Source organism: Sciurus carolinensis, chromosome 1 (assembly GCF_902686445.1).
Source record: "Sciurus carolinensis chromosome 1, mSciCar1.2, whole genome shotgun sequence".
Classification (NCBI taxonomy): Eukaryota; Metazoa; Chordata; class Mammalia; order Rodentia; family Sciuridae; genus Sciurus; species Sciurus carolinensis.
This window is the reverse complement of record NC_062213.1, coordinates 129800450-129823539: the sequence shown is the minus strand read 5'-3', so window position 1 is coordinate 129823539 and position 23090 is coordinate 129800450. Positions and strand designations below refer to the sequence as shown.

The following is a 23090-nucleotide window of genomic DNA, read 5'->3' as shown; positions in this document are numbered from 1 at the left end:
TCCTTATCTGTGTCAAACATTTTCAGTGGTTTCAATTTTCTTTTCAATCTTTGTCTTTTATTTATTTTTCTTTTCTTATTTCAGTGGCCAGGATATTCAGTAAAACGTAGAAGGAAATGTACATCCTTATCTTTATCCTGATCCCAGACATTATATATTCAGACTTTAACCATTACACATGATGTTGGATGTAGAGGTTTTTGTAGTCAGGTTGGCTAAGAATTTACTGACTTTTGTCAAATGCATCAATTTAGATAATCCTATCATTTTTCCTCTTCTATTCCTTCACATGGTAATAGACTTTCAAATAGTTAACCAATCTTACATTACAGGAATAAATTTTATTTTGCCAGGATGCACTATCTTTCAAATAGAATTTAAGGACTTCATAGTCAAAATGGATTTGCTCAATTTAAAACAATTTCCAGTCACACCTATAATCCCACCCATTGAGATGTCTAAGGAGGGAGGATTTCAAATTTGAGGCCTGGGCAAGACCCTGTTTCAAAATAAAATTTAGAAAAGGGTTAAGTATGTAGTTCAGTGGCAAAGGACTTGTCTTGCATGCTGGAGGCCTTGAGTTCAATCCTCAGTACAAAAAAAAAAAAAAAAAAAGGAAAAAAGAAAAATATCAGCTAAAAAGTAGAAGCAACCTAACTGTCCATCAGTGAATGAACAGATAAAAAAATAAAAGTGGTATTTATATATAATGAAATATTATTCAAACTTTAAAAGGAAGGAAGTTCTGACATATGATACAATATGGATGATCCTTAGGGACCTAATGTTAAATGAAATAAGCTAGTCATTAAAAAGACAAATACTGTATTATTTCACTTATATGAGGTATCTAAAGTAAACTTTAGAAACAGAAAGCAGAATCTTGATTGCCAAGGAATGGAGGGAGGAGAAAGGGGAGTAGTTTAACATGTATAGCCTCAGTTTTATAAAATAAAAAATTACAGAGAATTGTACGATGAGAATATACTTAACACCATTGAATTGTACATTTAAAAATAGTTGAGATGGTGTTATTTTCTTTTTACAACTTTAAAATAGCAGCACTCCCCCCCCAAAAAAAAAAAGATCACTTTTAAGCAGCTTCTAGAAACAGCAGTCTACACGGTCACTTATCTTCTCCATCCCAACTTGATCCAAAAGTTTGACTTTTCACTCTATTACATTTCATGAATACTCATAACCCATTTAACAATGAATTCTGAATAGCAAATTTTTCAATTCTTACATTATTTAATCTCCTTCGGATTTGTCTTTGATGACCTCACTGCTCAAAAACTGTTTCCTAATGACATTTCTCCTCATGTTTTTTTCTTCTTTCTTAGCAACTCCTTTAAAATATCATTATTTTCCAGGGGTTTATTCCATCTCCTTTAGGTTCTTTACACACTATCATGAGTGATGTTTATTCCTATAGCTCTGATGAACCCTGGCTCTCTCTCAGCCCAAAGCCTGTCTTTTGAGCTAAATATTGAAGCGCTCCCTGGGCATTTCGTCTCCATCTGGATGGCCTACAAGTAACTCACACTTAACCTATACTCTAAACTGAACTCACCATTTCCCTGGCCCTCTCTCCCAGGGTTTGTCCTTCTTTATTCCCATTATCCATCCTCCACCTGGCTTCTCTATGACTGAGAGTTGAAAATCCTACCTGGGTTCTGCACCTCTTCTGGCCAACCTCTGCGGTTACTAAAGGAGCCACACACTTCAGTTATCTGGAAGTCCAAATATTTTCTTCTTCCTCATGCTCCCAAATCTCTCTCTCTCTTTTTTTTTTTTTTTTTTTTAGAAACGGATTTTTTTAAATATATTTTTTAGTTGTAGATGGACACAATATCTTTATATTATTTATTTATTTTTATGTGGTGCTGAGGATCGAACCTAGTGCCTCACACATGCCAGGCAAATGTTCTACCACTGAGCCACAAGCCCAGCCCCCAAATCTCTTTTTGTTTGGGGTTTTTGCTTTGTTGTTCTTGTTTGTTTATTTTTGGTGCTGGAGATCAAACCCGTGTGCTAGGCAAATGCTCTGCCACTGAGCTACATCTCCAGCCCCATATCTCTAAATTCAATTGGTCACCAAGTGCTGGTGATTAGATCACTTCCTTCATGTCTTTTGTAGCAGTTTCTTGCCCTCCATTCCCACTGCCGATGGCATAGTGTCAGCCTCCCCACTTTGTGTATTGCTGCTTGTGATGTCTCCTTACACTACAACTAGTAACATTTTTTTTTCTTTCTTTCTTTTTTCTTTTCTTTTTTTTTTTTTTTTTTTTTGAGGGAGGAGGGAGTTACTGGGGTTTGAACCCAGTGGGTGTTCTACCACTGAGTTATATCCCCAACACTTTTTATTTTTTGAGATGGAATCTCAGAGTTGCTCAGTCTGGCCTTGAACTTTTGATCCTCCTGCCTCAGCCTCCTGAGTCACTAGGATTACAGGTGTGTGCCACTGTGCCTGGCTAGTTATTCTATTCCTGAAATGCAGCAATAGTCATATATTTGTAGTCCTATACATGCCAATTCTTCAAAATTCAGCTCAAATATAGCCTTCTCCAGAAAGTCTTACAGACCTTCTTCACTAGGGTTGCCCATACCAATACTGCACAGGACTACTTAAACTGAAAAAATATTTTTAATTTATTGTCAATATTTGGAACATGTTAATACTCAAAAAAGTGTTTATGGTTTATTTTAAATTCAAATTTAACATCCTGTATTTTTATTTGCTACCTACCTAGCAACCCTATTCTCAGCAATGTGTTCTTCCTTTTTATTTTTCCATATCACCTAAAATCGGTAAGCATCTCCAGGACAGAGACATGTCTCATCTCTACCTCCCCAGGATCTACATAGCACAAGGAATCATGTAATAAACATTTAACTAAAAGAATATAGCATTTTAGTGTTGACTTGTTTCTTCTAAGTTGTTTTTAACCTTTAGTCTCTGTATTGCTTCATAGTAATGATATTAAAGATAACAATGATACCACCTGTCTCAGGATTATAGTGACTATTACATGATATAAAAGAGCAGCATAATACATGGAAAGCTACCAGAAATACTACCATAATTTAACCACTCAGATTATCCTGGGTTGGGGTTGTAGCTTAAGGTAGAACAATTGACAAGTATTCAGAGAATCTGGGTTTGATTTCCAGCACCACAAAAAATAATAAATAAATTAATTAAAAACTAAAATGATTATTCTTTAGATAGGGCTTATATTTGTTAAGATTTGAAATAAATTTCTTTAGTAAATGTAAATTCACAAAGAGATTGGTAACCTAACCTAAGTTGGCAAAAAGGGAACAGGACTGTACTTTCCTTAAAAGGAAAAAAATTAAGCTTGTACTTTAAAAATGGTATGTCCCAAGTAGTATTGGTTCAGTATACTTAATGACATAAAATGAACTGTCAAGTCAAATAATAAATGATCCTAAGCAAAGGCAAAAGCTAATTTAAATAGTTATATATTACTATCTAATTGGAAACATGGCTCTAAATATCTTAAATCTGTTATATCTTAAGCTAGTTGCTTTAAGCAATAAACCATTAGCCCTAGAAATTGAATCTCAAAAGAGACTTAATAACATTTAGGGTCCCTTTTATCTTTTAATGCTTCCATTTTAAAAGGTGTGCTCCTGAATTAAAAATACGGAAGAAGCTTAAAGGAAAGAAAAAAAGTATGTTCCTTTAGTAGTCACCAAGGTCAGCTAGAAGTGGTGCAGGGCCTCACATGACCCAGTAGGACTTTGAACTTTCAGTCACAGAGGAGACAGTCAGCAGATCTCAGTATTAAACAATGTGGTTCTAAGAAATGCATAGGAGGGAAATATTCCTTTTTGCTTCTGGTTTTTCCTTTCTTTTAAGGAAAAACAAACAAAATAGGCTGTGTCAAGGGACTCTTACCTACAGAGTCAAACTGTGCAAGATTTCTTTATTGCTGGGTACCAAATAGGATTTACTGAAATCATGTATGAATTAGGGATTTCTATAATCAGAGAAAATCATAATGAATCATGTAACATATCAGGCAATCAGCTTGTTAGAAAAAGAAAAAAAGAAAAGGGTATTTCCAAGCACATCTGACTAGGGGTACTGGTTGCTGTCATTGTTAGAAAGCTACTTCTAAATAAAGAAGAGCCAAACAGTTCTCATTCCTTACAATTTATCTGCAAGTTGACCTTGGTTTTCTGGGTATATCATTCTATTCCAAACTTCTCCAAGTTTTAAAGGCCTATTATTCATTTCACTAGAATCAAGCCCTAAATATTAGGTGTGACTATGAAAAGTTTCATATTTTTTCTTCTTTTCAAGCCAGGGTCACACTGTGTTGTGTAGGTTGTTATTAATCTTGGTGAACTCCAGAGATCCTCCTGTTTCAGCTTCCTGAGTGGCTGGGATTACAGCTCCATGCTTTTATTAAAACTGAAAACAAAAGCCAGGCACAGTGGCATAGGTCCATAATCCCATCTGCTTGGGAGGCTGACATGGGGCATTGTTTGAGCTCACTGGGTTTGAGACCAGCCCCAGCAACACAGTGAGGCCTTGGATGGAAGGAAGGAAGGAAGGAAACAAGAAAGGAAGGACAGACAGAAAGAAGGAAAGAAGTGAGGAAAGAAATCTAAAACTGAAAACAATAAACTTGAATTCAATTTCAGATCAATGAACAATGTACAAACTTTATCTCACTTTTGGTTGTTAGTTTCCTAGAAGCTTAGATAAATTAAGATTTAGCATTACCCTAAATTTTTTAAAATATTTTTTTAGATGTTGATGGACTTTTATTTTACTCATTTATTTATATGCAGTGCTGAGAATGAAACCCAGTGCCTCACACATGCTAGGCAAGTGCTGTACCACTGAGCTACAACCCAGTCCACCCCAAATCTTTTTATTTTATTTTTTTATTGTAAACAAATGGGGTACAACTTGTTTCTCTGGTTGTACATGAAGTAGAGGCATGCCATTAGTGTAATCATACATTTACATAGGGTAATGGTGTTTGATTCATTCTGCTATTTTTCCTTCCCCCTCCACCCCTCCCACCCCTCTTTTCCCTCTATAAAGTCCCTCCTTCCTCCATTCTTGCCTCCCTCCCCCCCATTATGTATCATCATCCGCTTATCAGCGAGATCATTCGTCCTTTGGTTTTTTTGAGATTGGCTTATCTCACTTAGCATGATATTCTCCAATTTCATTCATTTGCCTGCAAATGACATAATTTTATTATTCTTCATGGTGGAGTAATATTCCATTGTATATATATACCACAGTTTCTTTATCCATTCATCAACTGAAGGGCATCTAGGTTGGTTCCACAATTTGGATACTGTGAATTGAGCAGCTATGAACATTGATGTGGCTACATCACTGTAGTATGCTGATTGTAAGTCCTTTGGGTATAGGCCAAGGAGTGGGATAGCTGGGTCAAATGGTGGTTCCATTCCAAGTTTTCTGAGGAATCTCCACACTGCTTTTCAGAGTGGCTGCACTAATTTGCAGCCCCACCAGCAATGTATGAGTGTTCCTTTTCCCCCACATCCTCGCCAACACCTATTGTTGCTTGTATTCTTGATAATCGCCATTTTAATTGGGGTGAGATGGAATCTTAGGGTAGTTTTGATTTGCATTTCTCTTGTTACTAGAGATGTGGAACATTTTTTCATGTATCTGTTGATTGCTTGTATATCTTCTTCTGTGAAGTGTCTATTCATTTCCTTAGCTCATTTGTTGATTGGGTTATTTGTATTCTTGGTGTAGAGTTTTTTGAGTTCTTTATATGTTCTGGAGATTAGTGCTCTATCTGAAGTATGAGTGGCAAAAATTTTCTCCTACTCTGCAGGCTCTCTCTTCACATTGCTGATAGTTTCCTTTGCTGAGAGAAAGCTTTTTATTTTGAATCTATACCAGTTGATTCTTGCTTTTATTTCTTGTGCTTTGGGAGTACTGTTAAGGAAGTCTGATCCTAAGCCAACATGATGAAGATTTGAACCTACTTTTTCTTCTATAAGGTGCAGGGTCTCTGGTCTGATTCCAAGGTCATTGATCGATTTTGAGTTGATTTTTGTGCAGGGTGAGAGATAGGGGTTTAGTTTCATTCTGCTGCATATGGATTTTCAGTTTTCCCAGCACCATTTGTTGAACAGGCTGTCTTTTCTCCATTGCATGTTTTTAGCACCTTTGTCTAGTATGAGAAAACTGTATTTATTTGGTTTTGTGTCTGTATCCTCTATTCTCTACCATTGGTCTATCTGTCTGTTTTGGTGCCAATACCATGCCATTTTTGTTACTATTGCCTTGTAGTATAGTTGAAATTCTGATATTGCGATACCCCCTGCTTCACTCTTCCTGCTAAGGATTGCTTTAGCTATTCTGGGTTTCTTAATCTTCAGATGAATTTCATGATTGCTTACTCTATTTCTGTGAGGTACGTCATTGGGTTTTTAATTGGAATTGCATTGAATCTGTATAGCGCTTTTGGTAGTAGCACCCTAAATCTTTTAACAAAATCTACCCACTTACCCATACATCTCAGAGAAATAATACTAATATTCTATACTGATTTTCAATGCTGAGTAGAAGATACTTTTTTTTTTCAGTACTGGGGACTGAACCCAGGGCCTCTGCATGTTAGTCAAGTACTTTATATTGAGCTACATCACCAGTCCTCCATGCTTTTTTGGGGGGTGGGGTTACCAGGGATTGAACTCAGGAGCACTCAACCTCTGAGTCACATCTCCAGCCCTATTTTGTATTTTATTTAGGGACAGGGTCTCATTGAGTTGTTTTGCACCTCACTTTTGCTGAGGCTGGCTTTGAACTCACCATCCTCCTGCCTCAGCCTCCTGAGCCGCTGGGATTACAGGCATGTACCACCACGCCTGGCCCTCTGTCTTTTTAAAAAATTTATTTTTAGATAAGGTCTTACTAAGTTGCCTCAGGCTGGCTTCAAATTTACAATCCTCCTGCCTCATCCTCTCAATTAGCTTGGATTACAGGTATGTAGCACCACGTCTAGCTAGAAATATACTCAATTACTAAATTAGACTAATTCATACACAGTACATAAAATACATGTATCATTTGTTTGATGTTCTCAGTTTGTTTTAAAATTTTACCATATGGAGACAAAAGAGAAAAATATATTAATTTATAGACAACCAAAATTCCAACTAAGTCTAAGATTCAGTGGCTTGATTCTAGGTGTTGCTGGTTCAGTGTTAGCATTTAGCTCTCTGGGATAAAAGTGCCAAGCAAGCCTGGTTTATAATTAGGAAGAGAAAGAGTTTCCTTAGTGCCCTTCCAAATTCTTTCTATTCTATAAGGCCTAGAGTTGTATCTTCTCTACCAAGACTTTCTCTACTATGTTTCCTACAATGATCTCTATTCACTAAAGTCTTCTTTCTTTAAATTTTGTACTAAAATTACTTGTAGTACAAATTAGATCATTTTATCTTTTATCTTTATTATTTTTGATTCATTGTATACAAATGGGATACACCTTTCATTTCTCTGGTTGTACACAAAGTAGAGTCACACCATTCGTATAATCATACATGTACATAGAATAAAGATGTTTGTCTCATTCTATTATCCTTCCTTCCCCACCCCTCATTTCCCTCTACACAATCCATCCTTCCTCCATTCTTCCCTTGCTCCCTCCCCCAAATTATGTATCAACATCCACTTATCAGAAAAATCAGATCATTTTATCTTGATGTGATGTTCTTTTGATATGTCAACTTGGCTAGACTATAGTTTCCAGTTATTGAAGCAAACAATTTAGGTGTTGCTGTGAAGGTAATCTGTAGATGTGACTAAAGTCCATAATCACTTGACTTTAAGAGAGATTATCCTAGATAATCTGAGTAGGTCTAATTCAGGCAGTTGAAGGGCCTTAAGAACAATGTTGCAGCTTCTCTGGTGAAGAAATTCTGCTTATAGTCAGCATCTTCAGCCACGTCCCAGTTCCAGCCTGTCCTTTCTCACAGTCTACCATGTGGATTTCGTATGTGACCAGCCAATTCCTCCCAACAAACCTCTTTATATAGGTTTTGCTTCTTGGTAGCATATAATGTCGTGTGGTGTACATAGATATCTCATCTTCCCAGTTGAACTCAAGGGCAAGGAACTAGAGAAATACTAAGTAAATGAACTCATTCTATCCTCATGATACCTGTGAGGTATTATTAATCACCATTTTGCAAAGGTTAAGTAACTTGCCCAAGCTTGTATAGCTCAGAAGGCAAAGCTGGAACTCAAACCTGAAGTTCTTTTATTCCAATGCTTATGCCTTTAAGCACTACAATAGATAGGACCTCTCACAAAGAAATGGACAAAGGGGAAAAAAGAGACACACAGAGAAGAAAGTCATATAAGTCAAGATAAATCATGATTCTTAAATAGACTTAACACTGCCTTCTTAAACTCTGTTGGTAACCTTTGCTCCCTAACTCTTAAACAATAATCTCTGCATTGCTCAGGGGCAGAAACTCTAGTCAGGACAGCTAATAATTTTCTAGGAAAATCTCTGAATCACAATGTTATGGTTATAGCAATGGTAAATACTAGGGTACTTGCTCTAGGCCAGTGAAAATAAGTAAAGACCTTGAAAAAAAATTTTTTTTTAAATCTAGTAGATATGTCAGAGCATCATTCGGTGGTAGAAGGCCACATTAATTTGTTCAATTTCACTTTATCCTCATAAAACCTGCTATACAGGTAAGTCAGAGAGAGAGATACTTTCCTCACCTGTGAAATGGAGTTGAAGCAAGTCAGTGAAACAAAGTCACTTATTCAATCACAAGGTACATCACAAAAAGGGTGAGTCTGGTGTTTTGACTCCAGGTATTTCCTCCATAAACTGACATGATATGGTTGAGCTACTGGTAATTTAGAATTTCCTCATATGCAGTACCACTAATAGCTAACATTTAAAAACATGTGTTGTGGAAAAAGCAATAAGACAGACTTTCCTAAGCCACGCATGGAACCAATCACATTCCTCAAGCTTGCTCCACTCTCTGGGCATTTGCACTCACTGTCCTTACATGCCCAGTGCCCAGATTTTCACACAATTGCTTTCTTCTCACCAGGGTCCAATTCAAAATGCCTTCTTTTTCAGGAAGGTTTTTCCCAACGGCTCTGGTTAAGGCAGCATGCCCTAGCCTTTCTCCACTATATATTTCTGTTTCATCTTTTTTCATTGCACTTGTAAATATAACATGAGTTATTTATTTACTTGTTTTGGATTTTATTATGTACACTGCACTGTAAGAATGTAAGCTTCTTAAGGCATGAGCTCTGTATATCTTGCTTCCCACTGTATTCCTGGTATAATGACTAAGAAGTAGATCTTCAAGAAACTGTTGACTGACTGATACAGCTTCTAGAATAGATTACAATTTTTAAAATGATTGTTATATGGTAGTAGCTACCTTGAAAATAAATATTAAATTATTAAAAAATAGGGAAGAAAAAGAACTGGAGGAAAGTTAAAAGCAACACTGCCTACTCTCCAAGGGAAGAAAATAACCTACACTATAAATTTTAGTAAATAATATTTGTGGATCTTATTTTGGATCTCGGTGTCTATAATCTTCTCTAGTTTGCAAAGATGAAATTGATTGAGGAGTTTGAATGAAATCTGCTCAAAGCTTATACAGAGACTACTATAATCCTTTGCCAAACATGCTTTTGCTAAAAGTGGTTTTGAGATAATATGGTTTTACATTTATGTATCTAAAATTTCAAATTAGCAATCTTAATATAGGCTCTGGTTCAGTCAGTCCACTTAATAAAAGAACAGTCTATGTAGGAATACAGAGGAAAACAGACAACTGGTTTAGACTATACATTTCAAAACAAGAATTCCCAGGACCAGAAGAAAGTACAGACATTGCCATAATTTATGAAAATGCCAGGCAATTACTTAGGCAGATATTGCACCAACTTAAACATTAGAGAAACAAATTCAAAATATGCTTTTCATTTCATTTCATTTCATTTCATTTCAGGACCGTAAAGACTAATTCAGACTTTAAAAAGAGGTATAAGAGTTGAGGATTTAGCCTGGTGGTACAGCTCATGCTTAGCAAGTGCAAAGTCCCAAATTCAATCCCCAGGGGTAGGGGGAGGCATGATCTGTATAAAATGACACATATTGTTAGACTTTAAATATTTACATGAATGCTTCCCTGTTCTTCTTTTAATATTTTGTTTTAGTTGTAGGTGGACACGATACCTTTATTTTATTTTTATGTGGTGCTGAGGATTGAACCCAGGTCCTCACAAATGCTAGACGAGCACTCTATCACTGAGCCATAACCCCAGCCCTCCCTGTTCTTTTAACTTTCAATATCTTTATATTTTAGACATGTCTCTTAAAAATAGATTTTGATTTTTTTTAAATACAGTCTAACAATCTTTGTCTTTCAACTGAAACATCTGGTCTATTTATATTTAATTTAATTACCAACATTTGGGTTTAAACATATTATAGTTGGTGCCATCGTAAACCACCCAAATCTCCTCCAGACCTGAAGCACTCAGTCCCTTAACTGCTGGGAGTAGAGGTAGTAAATGGCTTTTATTGAGTCCCTTTTAGGACTGGCCCTCAGAGTCATGTCCCTTCCTACTGTTTATTTTGAGACAGGGTCTCACTAGGTTACCCAAGTTGGACTTGAACTTGTGATCCTCCTACCTCAGCAGGAGGGGATTATATTTACTGGAATTATAGGTGTGTACCACTGTGGGAAGCTGTCCTTATTTAAGAGAATCAGACTAGGCTGAGCCATGGGATGCAGAGGTCTGGCTTCTGGGAACTGCTGGGAAGCGTGGCACTGTGTGGGAGTGGTTCCCTGTCTCCTTCTAGAATTTTCCCCTATTCTGTCCATCACAGAAGTTCCTCCCCTTTGTCCCCTTTACCTGTATGTTATAAATAAAGGAGAGTTGGGCTAGTTGTTGTAAAAGGCCAGAGCTGGTATGGCCAGACCCGTCATGCTCCCTCTCATATAAAAAGAGTATTGGCTCTTGTGTGTTTATTGAGTAGATAAGTTTTTTGGGTAATAGAAAAACTGCCAACATCCTCCTCTAGCAGTTAACCCTTTTCTCCTCCACACGGGACGTGGCAGAGAGGACCCCCACATACCGCCATGCCCAATCTGAAATGTTTTGAATATCATGTCAGTGCACAAGAAGTTTTGGATTTTGGAACATTCTGGATTTCAAAGTATTTTGGATTTTGGATCAGGGGTGCTCAAGTTGTACTACATTTAATTTACCCACTCACTGAGAGAAAATTGGGTTATTTCTGTCTTTTGGCTATTGTGAATAATGCTACTATGAACACTGGTGTGCAAGTATCTGTTTGAATCACTGCTTTCCATTCTTCTGGTAGATACCTAGAAGTGAAGTTGTTGGATCATATGGTAATTCTATGCTTAATACTTCAAGGAATGTCCAAACCATCTTCCTGATCCTTTTTCACATATCAAAATTCTTTCTGAAATTATTCATTGTTTTTTCTCTTTCCTCTACTATTTGTCCTATTTAATTAAACATGAACATGAAATCCTTTTTGGAGGTCTCTAATATCCAAATCATCTGTGGATCTGCTTTTAGAGTCTTTGTTAATTTCTTGATTTGAAGGTCATATAATCTTGTCTTTTGGCATTCTCTATAATTTTTTTTAAGTTTTTTTTAGTTGTCAATGGATCTTTTATTTATTTATTTTTTTATTTATATGTGGTGCTAAGTATTGAACCCAGGGTTTCACACATGCCAGGCAAGTGCTCTACCACTGAGTCACAACTCCAGCCCTAATTTTTTTTAAATAATGCCTCTACACAGGGTTTCCCTTCCCTCTAAAGGCAGATACATTGATAGCTGATAACCTTTACAAACTTATGTGTCATGTTGAGTTGAAGCTGCGTTGTTGCTCTGGTAAAGCTTAAGTTACTTTTGGCTCATCCCCATTCCAAGTCATTTGGAGTTTTTACCTGAGAGCCTGGCATTCACTGGGGCTTCTTCCTCCAGCAGATTCATAACTCTAATCTCTATGAGACCACCAAAACATGTACTCTGCTTTCCAGTGAAATTTTAGACTCTCATTCTGAAAAATCCCAGAAATTGGAAATGAAGTGCCTCCAATTTTCTACAAAGGCTCTGTCAGTTTCTTGTCCCCACAGTGGCTCTTTGGTAGTACATACAGTCATGCATCACTAACAACTGGGATATTTCTGAGAAGTGCATGATTTGGTGGTTTCATCATTGCATACATCATAGAATGTACTTACACAAACCTAGATGTTACAGCTGCTACACACCTAGGCTATATGGCATATACCATCACATGGTCTGTCATTGATGAAAATGTCCTTATGCCCCACATAACTGAGTTCTGCTTCTTAGACCCCTGTCCATGCACAGAATTAGCAAATTCCTCCAGGGTAAAAGAGGTTACAAAAACCAGCTCACCATTCTGAAATTCAGTTCCCCTTTATTCCTGGTATTTGGCCTTCAGGGTCTCAGCCTAAAGTATGGTGAGCCACGTTTCTCACTCTTGGTTAGATTGGAATTAGATTTTTATTTCCTAGCCCCAACATAAGACTGTGTATTTCAGGGAATACATTTCCAGGGTAAGCAGTCACAGAAACTAAATTTACCTTTCTCGAATATTATTCTCTCTCAGATCTTTTTTTAAAAATACTTTTAAAATTGTTGATGGACATTTATTTATTTATTTATTTATTTATTTATTTATTTATTTATGTGTGGTGCTGAGAATTGAACCTAGTGCTTCACACATGCTAGGCAAGTACTCTAACACTGAGCTACAACCCCAGCCCTCTCTCCCAGATCTTGAAGTAATTCCTCACTAACATGTTAGTTCTTTGCAGCTTTAAAATACACTTTAAAATATTTTTTCTGCTTGTTCTTTAGTTCTGAACTCATAGTTTCTATGCAATGTTAGCATTATCTTAGGTTATTACGATTGTCCTTAGTAACAACAGTTACGGTAGATTTTAAAGACATAATCTCAAATGCAGAGTAACTACAAATATTTTTAAAGTCAGTCTTAGGAAAATAAGGTACTTTAGACTCAGAAAGCTTTTTCATTAGTTTCAAGTTTCAATAAGATAACCATCCAATTATGCTAGAATTAGACTCTGTTTCCATTTCTTATAAATTAAGGGGAAATTAAATTAAAGCAAAAATGAGGCACTTCAACTAAAATTCATTTGTGACAGAATCTGTACCAATATGTGCCTTACATTTTATAAAATGTTGTACCAATACGAGATATTTAAAATTGTATCCATTTAATTTTGGCTTAATCCCTTAGAATAGTATTCCTAATATCACCAGATGATGTTAACGGGCCTTCCTGGAAAGGCGACGGTGGGGATGTATTTTTTTCTAATCAAGTGCATTTGCTCTCTCTTGGAAAAGCATAACACACATTACTATATTAAAGACCTTGAGAAGTATTCAGTAAAGCCAGCTATTTACTTTTGTTTAGCCCTATGTTTCTAAATATTTCTAACCAGGAAAATATTTTATCCATGGAATAACAAACCCGCCTTTTTTTTGGGTGCTGGGGATGGAACCCAGGGCCTCGTGAGTGTCAGGCAAGTGCTCTACCACTGAGACACACATTCAACCCTGTGATACCTATTAATGTGCCCAAAGGTAACTGGTTTGAGAAAGGTTGCCTAGTGGAAGGGAAATACACATTTCAAATAATTTTGGTAATTTGCACATGATTATAAATGATTGCAAAACTCCTCCTTCCTCCTTTACTGAAGGTGGGTTGACGAGTTTTGTGGCTTTTTGTTAGCTTACCTAGGTGCACCTCCTTTGTCGGTCTTTTCAGAATAGGGTAGGAGAAAAAGTGTGAGCTTTATATAGAAACAGAATTGGATCAAATTCTGGCTCCATCATCTTGGGAAAATTATTTTCTCTCTCTGGGTCATATTTCTTATTTGTAAAATGGGCTTGGGGGATTTCCATAGTATTAATTTAAGGATTAATGAACATGTGAAATGCCTAGTACATCAACTGGTTCCAGAGGTTCTTCCTATCTTAAAATTCTTCAAGGATCCAGAATAGTCAATTGAAACAGACATAGGTCTGATGTCTTTGAACCTCGATTTGAAACACTTTAGTAATTTGTTCCCCTGCTTCTTATATTAGTAATTCCTGCCTTGTCTATTTAAGAAATTTATAATATTCCTGAATAATGGTTTTTTAATCTTAACTGAGAGAGTCCCTGGTGTTAAACTGATTTTTATTTTTTATTTTTTGGAACTTTGGCAAGTATCAGGCCTCCCTGACTTACGTTGCCATAACACTTGTTATCCTAACATTTATCTCACCTTACTGTGATCACTCTTTTCTTCCCTGCTTGACTACAAACTCTGTAAGGTCAAAGACATCTTGTTCCCTAAATGCACCCACCTAGCACCACTGGCCTGGGCAAAGAGTCACATTCAATAATTGTAGAACCTAATAATTTACAATCATTGGAATCTCCCAAATCACTATTATTAGAAATATAATTCTATGGGCTGGGGGTATGACTTAATGATACAGCACCTGCTCAGAATGCACAAAGCATTGGGTTTGAGCCCCAGCATCAGAAAAGCAAAAGAAAACAATATACATATACATATATATATATATATATGTATATATATACATATATTTATGCATATATATACATATATATATGTATTTATATGTATACACACACATACACATATATATTTACACATGTATACAAAATTCTGAGATGAAGTGTTTTCATATTATTTATATTAGAAGCTATTGGTAGAAAGCAAGGAGTTAAATTTACTTGAAATCCTCAAACATTTAAAATATAAATGCTATGGAACCAATAAGTACTAATATAAATTGTAGACTGGTAGTGATTTTCCTGAGATATATCAAATCACTAGGATAGAAATCAAGTAACAAACTTACGTGTTTTAGATAAATTTTGGGATTTGAGAATAACTTCATTTATTTAAAATATATGTTCCAAAAAGGCTGCATGTAAAAAGTACTTTTATAAACATAAGAAAAGAATCTGGTTGGGTATTGGTGGCTTATGCCTGTAGTCTCAGCTTACTTGGAAGGCTGAAGCAGGAGGAGCACAAGTATGAGGCCAGCCTGGGCAACTTAGTGAGACCTTGTCTCAAAATTTTACAAAAGGGCTATAGCTATTGCTATCGCTCAGTGATAAAGTGTTTGTTCAGCATGCACAAGTCCCTGGGTTCAATCCCCAGTACAAAAAGAAAAGAAAAATTCATCAAATTAGAATAAACTAAACTTCCAATATATCTAAAAACAAACATCCTTTTTTGTAAATGAGGATACTCCCATGCTAACTTATCTACATTTTTGTATTTAAATTTCTGAATACTGTATTTTTCAAAGTGGGAAATATTCCTGGCTGGGTCATATTAATAAGTTAAGAAATTCAGCACAACTCTAACATCAAATTAATTTTCATTTTTGAAAACAAGTATTAGTAAGTATATAATAAATCTAGTGTGTCATTAAGAGACTTTCAGAAACCTTGAAAATTTAAAATACTTACTATTATTTTCTTACAGTCCTTTCCTCTGCATAGTTCTGTATAGGTAGAATACTGCACATATATAATCCAGCTTCCAACAAAAACCACCAACCAGGAAAAGAAAAGGTATTTCATCCGCACATATGAGAAACGAGCCTGTGAGTAAAAGAACACATAACGATCATTCATTCAGCACCAAGTCAGCATTCACTGTCCTAGGATGTGATTTTCCCCCTTGGAATCACACAGTATATATTCTAAGGCTTTCATATGGCAATCTTAGAACAAAGTACACTTTCACCCTATCTGAACAGCACTGGTCTTAGAAAAGGAAGCTCCTTGGTCCTGCCAAGGAAAAGGAGAACAAAATATCCTTTAAGAAGTATAACCTTTCAAATACCACCATCATCAAAAGCTACTTATTAAGCCGAAGCACTTGTGCCATGCACCAGTGTAAGATCAGGTAAAAACAGATACAATTCCCATTTACTAGAAGCATACAAAAGATGGCTTCAGATTAAGAATTTTAAGTGTGAATAATCATGATAAAAATATCTTTTCAAGAAATAAGAACAAAGAATGGTTATTTGTCTAATGTCTCATAGTGACAACCAGAATATGAAATCAGAATCCACAGACTTTCCTATTTCCCTATTGTATTCACCAGGGCTTTCGGGCCCTTTTAGTCAACCAACCGAATGTTAATAGATATTCTGAAAACTGAGGAGAATGTTTTAACCATGAAAAGAGAAATAAATGGAGAAGGATTAAGACATATCCAGAGTAAATTACTCCTTGTAATGTCAACTTGTGAAGCCACACAATGGGATCTTCTTTGCATTGTTTGGCTTCCCTTGCTCTGGTATCTAATTGCAGCTTGGGCCAGTTGGTGCCTTTTCTCCATCAACCCCACATCAAACAATTTAATCTTCAAAAGTGATAGTTGGTCAACAATTTGGCATTAGTGTTGGGGTCTGGAGCTCCAATAGTCGGATTTTATAAACAGTAGAACTGAGGATTATGGAGAGAATTGAGCAGAATGAATTAAAGATACGTAAACAAACAATGAAAACCTAGTTTTGCTTTTACAATCACGAGCCAGTTTCTCACATTGGAAAACAGTAGGTCACTGTGAGCACTGTGAGCTCGCAAAGAAAGCAAAAGAGATGAAAGAGCCATAAGTGCACCTGCAGAAGACAATGGCTGCAAAGGAAAAATCAACTCAGGAAATACCGAATTCTGTTGGCCCTATTTGTGGTTTAGCTATCTGCCTTTGTGAGGTTAACAGATGGTGAAGCCTAGTCCCCAAAGTTGAGTATAATGAATTCAGTTACATGGTGGGTTTTTGAGCTTTATCATTAAAAATTTAAAGGGTTTTTAATGCACATTTTTATATAGCTCCAAATGAATCCAGTAAAAAATTCAGATAGAATTCTACATTGAGTCACATAAATAACAATGGGATATATACTGAGGGGGTTGTTTAAAATACATCTGGGGGCTGGGGATATAGCTCAGTTGGTAGAGTGCTTGCCTTGCAAGCACAAGGCCCTGGGTTCAATACCCAGCACCACAAAAAAAAAAAAAAAAAAAAATACATCTAAAGGTCAGGTGTGGTAGCGCATGCCTGTAATCCCAGCTACTCCAGAGCCTGAGACAGGAGGATAACAAGTTTGAGGTCAGCCTTGGCAACTTAGTGAGACCCTGTCTAAAATATAAAATAAAAAGGACTGGGGATGTAGTTCAGGGCAGAGCACCCCCGGGGTTCAATCTCCAGTAACACACACACACACACACACACACACACACACACACACACACAATAAGACTACTTGGCTCTATGAAGAGATTTGTTCATAAGACAGAAATTGGTATGGTATTATGAGGCTTATTAAATAAGATTAAATAATGCCTACAGAACATAAGCACCTTGCTGGGTATATAGTAAAAATTCAGTGAATGTCACCTAAATCAATTTAAGTCACTAAGCAAGAGGCTAACAATGCTGCCATTGGCAATTGCCTTGTTTTTAGACTTGCCAAAAAGAAAACGGAATCTGAATCTGATCAAGCCTTTCTTTAGCTGCAACTGCCAGTGTACAGGAAACAGTGGGGGCAGACAGAGAAACGCAAGTGACACTACCAGACAAACTCCAGGCTGTTGGAAAACACATAATATAAACAACACAGTTTTTTCAACAACTAAATTAGGAGGGGTAGGAGGGGTAGGGAGGGAAGGAGGAGAAGCTTAAAGATTAGAAAATATTTAAGAAATATATCAAATAATCACAAGGTGTGAATCTTTTTGGAGTCCTGATTCAAATGAAAATCTGAGAATCAATTCCCCAGAACCGAAAAAAAAAAATTTAAAAAATAGAAAATGACATTTGTGAGACAATTCAAAATTGGAAGAATGACAGGATACTTGATGCTTTTAAGAGATTATTTTAATTTGTTAGATGTGATAATGGTTCTATGGTCCTATTTATATATTTTGCTTCTCTTTCATCAAGCTATGTTCCTCTACTTCCTCTGGCACATGTTTGAACTGAAGGACACCCACCAGTTGACTTGCCTGAGGAGTGCCTGTCATGATACAAATGCCAAAAATTTTGTAGAGGAAGTTAGATTAATGATGTTCCCAGCAGGGCACTGGGCATCTCCTGTTGTAGGCATAATGACAAAAGTAGTGAAACACATTTTTATTTCAGCAGGCCATGGAAAACTGCTGTGATCTGGGGGTAACATAAAATAGTATAAAAGACCTTCATGTGTCCTTTCCTATCTGCAGATCCTTATGTTTTAAAAATAATGATTAACCCAACAGCCATAAATTACACTTGTAACTATTAAGTAATTTTATTTTCCCCATGTGGCACCGGCTAAAATGTTTCTAGTCATCTGTTCTATACCAATTACCTAGACAATCTAGTCTTTGATTAAGATATGCAGTCTGACATTTTTGGTTGTGCTGATCTATCCAAAATTACTGCATAGCAGTTTTTTTTTATTCTGATTTTGTGCCTAGCTACTAATGGTATATTCCTTTATTCCAAATTATGCTCCTAAAAAGCATAATACAATTTCAGTAAATACACTAGAGCTGTGAATCTCAAGTGGAGTCGAATTTGCCTGGTGGTGGTGGGGCACTTGGCAGTGTCAGACATTTTTGTTTTCATAACTGGGTATCACTATTGGAATCTTGTGGTAAAGGCCAGAGATGCTGTTAAACACATTGCAATGCATGGTACATCCCCACACAACAAAGCAGAAATCAGCCTAAAATGTCAGTAGTGCTGTGCTTGAGAAACTCTTTATTACGGTCACACAATGAAATGAAAACAAAAATTATGAGGTTGAAAGAATCAAATTTTTATGACACTATCATTTTATTTCAAACTAGTCTTTAATGTATAAACTATTACCAATTTAAAAAATCTTGTAAAATCAGTCTGGAAACAACAGAACTAGTTCTTTATGTCTAGAATTATTGCCAATCTCTTATTCTAAATAAAGAATAATCTCCAGTGGAGATGGAAAATATACACACAATGAAACAAACTTTCTCGATTCCACTCTGAAGAACAGTGGTGACTTTTCTTCTTTTTAAATATTTCCTGGTTCCACTGTGGTGACTTTTTTTCTGAGACAAATCTGAAAACCTTTTATTTTGTTTACATAATTTTTCATTGTTTTAAAAATAGGCAGAAAGAGATAACTCTCCAAAATGTAGCCATTTAAAACTATTTTTCTTATCTATTTTTTGTATACAATATCTTTCATAAACATGTAAGGCACAAAGTCCTGTTTACTTTACCCCTACTACTTACTATACAAATGTTCTTAATTTTGAGAACTGGGAAAGAAAAATATTTGTGATTTCATTCAATTTTGTCCACAAATATTTTGCTTAACACATTTAGTGGACCTGAACACTCAGAAAACAGCAAATTGATAAATTTTAAAAAAGAGCTGTGGATGTAGTCCAGTGGTATAGCGCTTGCCTAATATGTTGGAGGCCCTGAGTTCAACACCCAGTATTACAAAAACAAAACTTAGACATGTGTTTACCCCTTTTACTCAAGTTTTTCAATTATGAGCATGCTGAAACAATCTTCATTTTTTTTCTTACTGTTATACTGACCACATCCCCCTGCTGTGGATTGAACCACTGCCTCAGGAATGCTAGGTAAGCACTCTACCCCTGCACTATATCCCCAGCCCTAGCTTGCTGACTTTCATGGCATATTTAGGAGTATCCTTGTTGGAAAAAAAATAGTTAAAATTTATTTACCCATATAACTTTTCTCAAATAACTTTTACCATTTTCTTTAAATAAATTAGATTTTTATAGTAGTAATACTTTTGAAAAATTGCTAGCTGAAAAAGAACAGGTTGAAGGAAAACACTCAATAAGGCAAACATTTTCTACATGTCATAATGAATGCAGATAAATTTTATTGGGAATGGATCCTGGTGCCCTTATTTTAAAGGGTGCCTCGCTGCCAGTGGAGGGCAATTGGAAAATCATTATGAAGATCTAAATGTATCAAATTTAAATTAAAAAAAATCTTTTGGTACTAGAGACTGAACCTAGGGGCACTTTAAGACTGAATTATATCCCTAGTCTTTTTTATTTTTTATTTTGAGTCAGGGTCTTGCCAAGTTGCTGAGGCTGGCTTTGAACTTGAGATCCTCCTGCCTCAGCCTCCTAAGTCTCTGGGATTACAGGTGTGCCCCAGAACTCCAGAAATAAAATTTCAACAAGGAGTCAAGGAGCTGATTCATATTATGCTTACAGGCTGACAGCATAAAAAAATGCCAGATCACTTGGGGAATTCAATGCACAGGGTGATTCTCAGGCCTGTGGCTAGGCTCAAGAGTAAAATACTTTTTCAAAGAAGTGTCACAGAATGGGAAAATTCTCATGATATATTAAGTGAAAAGATCAGCTTTCAAAATAGCAAGTATAGTATGTTCCCAATTTTGCTTTTAAAAAGAGAAGATCACCAACAAATTTTAGAAATTTCAAGGAAATAAGCTAAAACGTCAAAGATGGTTATCTCAGACAGTCTAAAATGGGGTCTGGGCTTGTGGTTTAGTGGTAGTACACTTGCCTAGCATGTGTGAAGCATTGGGTTCGATCCTTAGCACCACATAGAAATAAATAAATAAAATAAAGGTATTGTATCCATCTAATACTAAATTTTTTTTCAAAAAAAGTCTAGAGTGGTAGGATTATGGGTTTTAATTTTTCTTCTCTATTCCATAAATTTTATATGAATTACATAATACATAAATGAACATGTATTAATTTCCTAATCAGAAAAAACATATTTGTATGTGTTTAGTATATTCAAAAATATATCTCTAGATCTAGAAGTCTCTTGATTGATTTAAATTTTTTATGTGAAATATTCATAAAGAATTGTTTAATGTACATAAATATAGCTTAAATGATAACTATTAGGCAAATACCTATGTATCTATCAGTTGAGTTAAAAAATAGAATTTCATAGTACTTTCACCAACTCCATCGGCTGCTCCCCCATAAAGGGTTAGTTAACTTGTTCCTGGCTACCATGGTACTTATGTATATGCTTTTCTAAGTAGTTTAAACACTGATCATGTATCCCTAACACGTGGAGTTTGATGTTGATTGCTCTTGAACTTTACATGAACAGATGCACATGATACGTAGTCCACTTTGACTTGCATCCTTCTCTCCGCATTATGTGATTTGTCCATGCTGATACATATAGCCAGTCTGCTAATTTTCTTTGCTCTACAGTGTTCATTGATTTTTCAGTAAATAAAATACACAATATGTAAATTTTAAAGGGTATACTTCTCAAGCTCTGTCAAAATGACAGCACACACACACATACAAAATATGAAGCTGAACTCTACATATCAGGCAATGCATGAGATCCTCTGTGTATCTCACACATTCCGTGCAATGTTCCTAGAAACCATGGACATAGAAACTATGAGAAAGTATTGTTCAACCACATGCTGATACAATATTAATCTCAGAATGATTAAAGGCTCTAAATCAGTTTGCCAGGAGGAAGTCTAAAGGTATTATAAAAAAAGGGTCATGGACCTGTCCTGGGGTGGGTATAATTTTAGTTCTTAGCCAATGAGGAAGTGACTTTTCCCAACAAAATTTGAAGACTCTAAAATCCTCTCTTTGCTGCTACTTAGAGAACAAAGGCCAAGCATATATTAAAGAGAGGTACAAAGTCAAAAACAAAACAAAACAAAACAAAACAAAAAACAGAACAGCTGTGTGTGGTGTCACATGCTTGTAATCTGAGCTTCCCAAGAAGCTGAAGCAGGAGGATCACAAGTTTGAGGACAACCTCAGCAATGTAGTGAGACCCTTTCTCAAAGTAAAATTTAAAAAGAGCTGGGCATTTAGCTCCATGGTAAAGCATCCCTAGGTTCAATACCCAGTACCAAAATAAAAAACAACAAACCAAACCAAACAAACAGAAACAAAAAACTGGTCAAAGCTACCCCCAATGTTTAAAAGAAAGCATACAGAAGGCTTTTATGAACAAGTAGACAGCAGCATCTGACATGGAATATGGAGGGGTGGGGAGGCATAGCCTCCATTAGCAATCTACATATAAAGAATGCTAGCATTTGTAATTGCAGACAAGAAGAACTTGGTCACAGGATTTTCAACACCCTAGAGCAGAAAGACAAGGAGTAAGAAAGCCGAGTTCTGATTTTCCATTGCTGAATAGTAACCATCCCCCAAATTACAGACATATCAACAATTTATCTCTCACAGTTCTGAGGAAGACTAGAGTAAGACAGTTCTCTAAGTTTCTCAAGCATTTGTTTCAAGGGCTGGGGTCCACTGAAGAAGGACTGGCTGACTTGGGTGTGCTGATGGCTTTCTCATTCATATGTTCAAACCCTTGGCTGGGGCAGCAGGAATGCTTCATGTGGCTGACTGAACTGCAGAGCATGGCAGTCTCATGGTGGTCAGACTTCTTACATGATAGCTGACTTTGCACAGAGAAGTCCAAGACAATAAGGTGAAGCTGTATCATTTATTTCTGCAGTATTCTTTAGGTTAGACAGGGCCAGTGCAGAATGAATACAGGAGATGACAACATGAGGGAGTGACTCCCAGGAGGCCATGGACAGACAGAGTCCATTAATAGCACTTGTAGTTGTACATATTTATGCTTAAGTCAACTGAATACAGTTCTCATTCATATCATGGGCTCCATAACTATCAATAAATCCTTTGTTGTTTAAATCCAATTTAAACAACTCCTTGAAATATGATTATAATAGGGTTGATGTTACTTTATTTTTTAAGTTAAGATTCCAGCACTCAGAATGGGCAAGTTGGGCATCTATTTCCCCCTTTTCACAGACTCAGATACCAATGGATTTAGAACTTATTAAAACATACAATTGTCACATGCAAATCTTTAGTGAGAATCCTGATTGGCAATTAAATTCA

General features: G+C 36.1%; 1 protein-coding gene across 1 annotated transcript in view; it reads right to left on the bottom strand.

Moving 5' to 3' along the window:
• Dipk1a (divergent protein kinase domain 1A) overlaps positions 1–23090 on the bottom strand; it is a 123520-nt gene that overhangs the window by 30221 nt on the left and 70209 nt on the right. Inside the window, exon 2 of the mRNA XM_047541255.1 lies at positions 15624–15758. Coding sequence (XP_047397211.1) covers positions 15624–15758 — 135 coding nt within the window. The remainder of the gene's footprint in view (positions 1–15623; positions 15759–23090) is intronic.